Consider the following 6,210-nt stretch of genomic DNA (forward strand, 5'->3'; position numbering starts at 1 on the left):
GTGAACTTACAAGAGAAAAACTGAATATTTACATCTGGTCTTAAAACAACAAAGCATTTCAGAACAAATCATACGTACAGTCAAACACGGCGGTGGCAGAGTGATGGTCTGGGACTGCCTTAGGTCCAAGTCTGGACCTAAATCCAACAGAGATATTGTGCTTTGGTCTAAAACGGTTTAATGTGGCTGAAATAAAACACCAAATCAATTTAAAAGGCTCACAGGCAGCAATCGAAAGGTTACAACCAGTTAGTGGGTTTTGGGGTAAAGTAGCTTTTTTGGGCAGAATCAGTTTGGTTGGGATTTTTTTCCCCTTTAAAAACACAAACATTTCATTTAAAAAAAAAATGGTTTTTGTGATTACTGAGGTTATATTTGTCTGATACTAAAACCTATTTGATGGTGCAAAACATCCAAGGCCAACAAGAAGGTAAAAACAGAAGAATGTTGTAAGGGGGAAAAAAAATCATTTTTCACAACAGTCAAACACCAAAAGCAATACTTTAGAAGATTACCAGAACTATTGAGATGTTTTTAAAGAAATAGCTTGTGGTTTTTGCAACCTATGAACAAAATGACAACAGTTTTTTTCTCCACCAAGGTTCCCGTCTCAAGTTCCACCTGTGCTCCGACAGACAGGACAGCTAAACGTATACATGGGGCTCTGTGTTGCAGCAGGGGCTAAGACATCATTAGTGGCACATACCTCTTCTTGTTTGGCTCTATGTGAAGCATGGCATTACTCATCCTCCTCCAGGCACCAGAGAACTGCACGGCACAAATCAAGTTTCTGCCTAGTGATTCACAACGTGACGAGGAGACTTGCATAACATCCAGATCCATATTCTCTAGTCCTACAGCAGTGTTTTTTGTTTGTTTGTTTTGTTTTTTTTAAGCAAATGAGCCTTCATTATGTGCTGCAGATCAGAGTTGAAGCTTTGAGAGCAGCAGAGATGGATGCTGGATGGGCCACAACACCAACACTGTCCACTGATCCTCATACACAGGGCCTCTGGAATGACAAAGCTGACCCACATTCAACAACAGGAGTGGATGGATGCTCATTTCACCAATATGGACTAACTACAGGATGATAATGCGGATTAAGAACAAGAAATCACTGCAGATGTCTCATAAAAAAAACAAACATAAAAAAAACATAACCCCCCCCCCTCACCCCGCACAAACTATAAATGATAATCCCTACGTGTAGCAGTAAAAATGGCAGGGATTTCATGTTTTAAAAAGGGGGTCAGTGTGTGTTTATATTTTTGCTATATTCGTGACTCAACCAGCTGACACAGAGACCCTGTCAGTCCCCGAAGGAACACAAACCCGCAAATAAATCTCCAGTTTCCACCTAATCTACAGCATCTAAAGCTCCTGAACCCGCTGCAGGAACATCCAGCCTACCTTCGGACAGCTCCAGGTCCAGCTCCGCCAGCTGGTCCCTGACCTCTTTCGGCAGAGCCGACAGATCAACGCCGCGGTCGGTCATCTTCGGAGGCTCCGCAGCCAGCGGGGTGGATCTGATGAGCTCGAAGGGCAGCAGGTGACGATCCGGCGAGAGGCTACAAGAGGGAGCTGGGGGGGGATAAACAATCAAGACGTGGTAGCGGTGCTGTTTACTACATCTCCGCGACTCCCCGACACCGCCATGACTGTGGGAGATGGGAACAAGTCGGCAGAGAGGAGTCCGTTAGTCACGTGACCCGGGATGATTGGACCCTGTGGAGGCAGGAAGTGGACTCGGTGCGCCCTCTGCTGTTAGCAGCTGGAAGTGAAACAAGCTTATTCCACCTCACCTGACTCACCCCAGGTGGAAGATGGCAACCTGGCATAGGGGCGATATGGACTCACGGCAAATTTTCATCACAATAGTTTGTGATACTATTGTAACGATAAAGGTGATGATAAGAACTGTTTGGGGTTTTTTCCACCTTACCGTGTCGCCTGCATGACCCTACAAATACTCTTGAAAACATACTCATTTATGATGAGTATGACTTTTAACAAACCGCACAGTTAACTCTATAATGATATTTTTAAAATATATTGATATTTATTGACACTCTCATTAGTACAAATAATAATATGAATAATAAAATACAGTATTGGGGGATTTCAAACATTTTCAATTGGAATGTATTTCAAATTTAATGTTAAATCAAGGTTATTATAATAAATGATAAACAACATGATAAATTAGTGCCTAATTTTTATTTATCGCTGGAAAATAAAATTTTATTTACACCTGAACACCAAAAGGTTTCATTATTTCACTCATTTAACAAAAGATAACCACTTTTTTTTCCTACCTGAAGAAAATTTAAGATACCTTGTGCATTGATTTCCTAATGTGGGATCACAAAGAGGCATAAAGAAATCTAAAATTAAAAGACAGGGAAAATCTTGAATTTTGGATACATATATAGAGTATTTGATGTCTAATTATTTAAAACAATACTAAGAGCTAAGATTCCAGATAGGTAAAAAAAAAAAAACACATTTACCTTTTGTTATACATTAATTTATTTCATCGTTTGTCCAAGACAACTTATTAATTAGCTGAGACTATACACAAGTTATTTCCCATCTTGAGGCCTGAGTATTGAACAAACTTACTCCACACAGATATTTTCAACATGCCCCCTTCCCACCCCATGTAGTAAAACACTAACAGAAAAATAAAAATAAAAACCTCTAACCAAAAGGGTGCATACAATCACATGGAGAACACCTTAACGTTCCCACAGAAAACAAGAAGCCTAAAACATGTTATAAAAACAGCAACGAGGAAAAAAATAAAAATAAGACTTAACGTTCCCACAGAAAACAAGAAGCCTAAAACATGTTATAAAAACAGCAACGAGGAAAAAAATAAAAATAAGATGATAGTCGATAGTCGTGGAAGAACAATGTCATATATTAAAAAGCTGCAAAAGAAAGTCAAAAGAAGCACCGTGCATGTATAATTAATCTGGTTCATAATGTAATAGCACTAGTTTTATGGTATAAAGCTCCCAATCAGACCATTTGTAACTTTAACATGTACACTGATTAACAGTCCATTCACTCAACAATAATCTTCACATTTCCTTTGGTCACCTCGTAACTGTAGCGTTTGACTGAAATAGAGCAAACCCTGTCAGCAGCTGGACTACACACGTCCGCTCAAAGCAAGAACATTGATATTCAATAGAAAAATATATTGCACTACTCTTTACTCAACTGAAATGTCTGGGTAAAGGGTTTAAAACCTGTCACTTGTGATTATCAATTAAAAGTATTCCAATAGCCCAAAGTTTTCAGGGGCCAATGATGGAATCCTAACAGAACCGGGCCAATTTTCACGTTTACAGATTGATGTTACAAAACAGTGAGAGTATAATGGGCTACATACAAACAGTGGTATTATTCACCCTCGAGTAATCCATGCAGTCAGTAGGGGGTTGATACAATTGACTAATATCATGATATCCATTCTAAATGGGTTACATGTTAATAAAAACAAGGGGCACACAATCACAGGATTAACTGTGTTCACATCTACGATTTGTTTTGTTGTGAACTCAACCAACTTTCATTGAGTGCATTATTATTAAAAGAGTTGACTGGGAAAAAAAGACAAACATTTATAAAATAAAAAAGTACAAGACAGATGATAAAATAACAAAAGAAGAGAAAGTTTTTCCAGACTGCATTCACAGCACTCTGGAAAGATTTTGCTACAACTGAAAATGAGCATTAAACATGTCAACATTTTTACCTGTGAATATATCTTTAAATGGAGTACCTACATAAAATTCCCACCAGATGTTGGTGACAAAGAAATCAACAAAACCTAATCCATACATTTAGTTATGAAATCAAATGTATTTTGGAAAAAATGAACCAACCTGGACTCTTTGCTTATTATACTCACAGCACAAAACTCCACTAATGAAGAAAATGCATGCTTAAGCTTCATTTCATTTATACTCTTTTAGGTAGATTTGATTACACTGAGGTGAGTCAGCTTTCTTGCCAAACAGGAAGCTTGACATAAATGGAAAGAACTGAAGATCTATGCAATGTTGAAACTGCCACAACCAATGAAACCCTTTCTACCAAGTAGCATATAGTGTAGTACATTTCTACATTTAGCACTTATTCTTTAAGTTTTTCACTTTATTTCCATTCAACTTAATTTATGGAGTTAAGTTGATTTCTCTGTATGTTTGGATTATTTATGCTAACAACAGGGACTGATGATCATCCGCTTCTTACTAAATGACCACTGGACATAGACACCAGCCTCCCAGCAACCCTGCAAGGATAACTGGGTAGGAAAAAAAATGGATGGATATCACCCACATCCAGTGTAATTTAATGTTGATAACGCCATTAGATATAAATTTATTGAGAAAAACATTGGCATATTCAATAATCTTCTTCCTAGATGTAACTAAAAACATTATATGAACAAATGCAGATGTTCAAAACTCTTTTTTACAAATTAAAAAAACAATCATGATATATTACAGTAAAACTGTTAGCATGGAAAGAAACAAACCTCATCACAGCCAGTGTGGGAAGAAGTTGGACTGTTGCTGCTTTCCAAGCTGAAATAAAATAACTAAATGGTTAAAAAGCCATTTCATATTTTTCTTCTGGATCTAAAACCATTTCTGTCATAACTGACCCCGAACCCTGCAGAGTAAGTGTTCGACACATAATTCATATTTACATACACAGAGTGGTGAAGCGTTTCTGAAAAGGGAGCCTGCTGGAGGAGGGTTTGGCAGAAGTACCGCACCAGGTCTTTGTGTGATTACTGTAGGATGTTCAGGAGGGAAAAGGAGGGGTATCTACGGGAGTTAGGGTGGGTTCCCTCTTCACACCAAGCCTTGCGCCGGTGCGGCCTCTGAATGTCACTCGAGTTCATTCCGGCTGCCGTCTGCCTGCACATCATCTCGGGGTTGGCTGCAACTGCGGAGCGATGACGACCCCTCCAGGCTGGCCCGAGCCCATGCCGGCTAACACCGACATGGCCACCGCTTCTGCAGCCCGGACGCTCAGTCCATTTATGGTGGGCCCCGGGCTCGAGGCCACGGCGGCGGGTGACGGCACGTGCTGAATGACCGCCGCCGGGGAGCCGATGTGTTCGGTGGAAGCCTCCCTCGAGGCTTCCTCTCCTCCTGCAGCTACGGATAGACAGAGCAACATTCACCCTTAGAGAGGTGAGCGAGTAAAAATAACACATTAGATGGATGAGATGGTGGATGAGAGCTGACTAAAAGTTGTGATGAAACAGGAAGACATGTTAGTTAATGATCTCGAATGGTTACCTAAGAAAGCTGCCTTCTTCTGCATGACAGTGACAGGGCAGTCTTTGTGAGCTAGAAGGAGCTGCTTCAGCTGTGCCACCTCATTCCTCAGCAGAGTCACTTCATTCTGATGGCAACACAAAATATTCACCATTCATTCAGTCATCCCCAGACCATCCACAAAACACGTTTAAATGTTCAGCATAGCTTACTGTTAGGGAGATGTTCATGTTGGCGAGATCTTCTGCCTTCTTCTCCAAGGAGTTGACCCACAGCTTTCGTTTTTGTCTGCAGCGAGAAGCGGCCGCCCGGTTTCTTTCCAGAAAACGCTGCCTCCTCTCGTCGGGGTCCATCTCCGACGCACGCCGCCGCCGTCCCCCTGTTGGCTGAGCAGGGGACACCTGGAGAATGAGGAGGGGGGGTAAAAGTGGGCCACTTGCAGACATATACATGATCACTTGTAAATTATCCCTTGGTATGTTGCATTGCAAGATGATTTGTTGGGATTTTGTGTGCAAGACCGACACATAAGTAGCAAATAATTATGACATTGAAGGTTTTAACATATATATATATATATATATATGTGTGTGTGTGTGTGTGTGTGTGTGTATATCAGTGACGTGAGGTGAGGTTCATTGCTGGTGAGGCACTGACTTACGACTATATAGACGCCATGTATGTTATTTGACGTACAGAAATTTCGCGCAGGCACACAACTCTGGGGGGCAAAAAGACTAATCTTTTACATGTCATCCATAGCCGCGTTAACTCAGTGAAACTTAGAAATGTAGGTATTAATTTCGTGCCATGATCCACAGCAAAGGGAAAGAGGTATTCGCCACGCTACAGACTCATTGCCATAGCAACTGACAACATGTTTTAGGATTTAACACTAAAA

At 40.6% G+C, this 6,210-nt stretch overlaps 1 protein-coding gene across 4 annotated transcripts in view; it reads right to left on the reverse strand.

The window, feature by feature from the left end:
• Positions 1 to 2,905: 2,905 nt before the first annotated feature.
• Positions 2,906 to 6,210, reverse strand: part of atf7b (activating transcription factor 7b) — a 13,708-nt gene continuing 10,403 nt past the window's right edge. For 2 of the 4 annotated variants that reach the window (XM_016678667.1, XM_007566085.2), the window contains exons 10-12: positions 5,522 to 5,710; positions 5,331 to 5,436; positions 2,906 to 5,186 (exon numbers count right to left, since the gene is read on the reverse strand). In XM_016678667.1, coding sequence (XP_016534153.1) covers positions 4,951 to 5,186; positions 5,331 to 5,436; positions 5,522 to 5,710 — 531 coding nt within the window. In that variant the 3' untranslated portion in view covers positions 2,906 to 4,950. Of the gene's footprint in view, positions 5,214 to 5,330; positions 5,437 to 5,521; positions 5,711 to 6,210 lie in introns of all 4 variants that reach the window. The other 2 variants (XM_016678668.1, XM_016678669.1) reach the window with 2 other exon arrangements.

The sequence above is a fragment of the Poecilia formosa genome, unplaced genomic scaffold, assembly GCF_000485575.1.
Source record: "Poecilia formosa unplaced genomic scaffold, Poecilia_formosa-5.1.2 Scaffold186, whole genome shotgun sequence".
Classification (NCBI taxonomy): Eukaryota; Metazoa; Chordata; class Actinopteri; order Cyprinodontiformes; family Poeciliidae; genus Poecilia; species Poecilia formosa.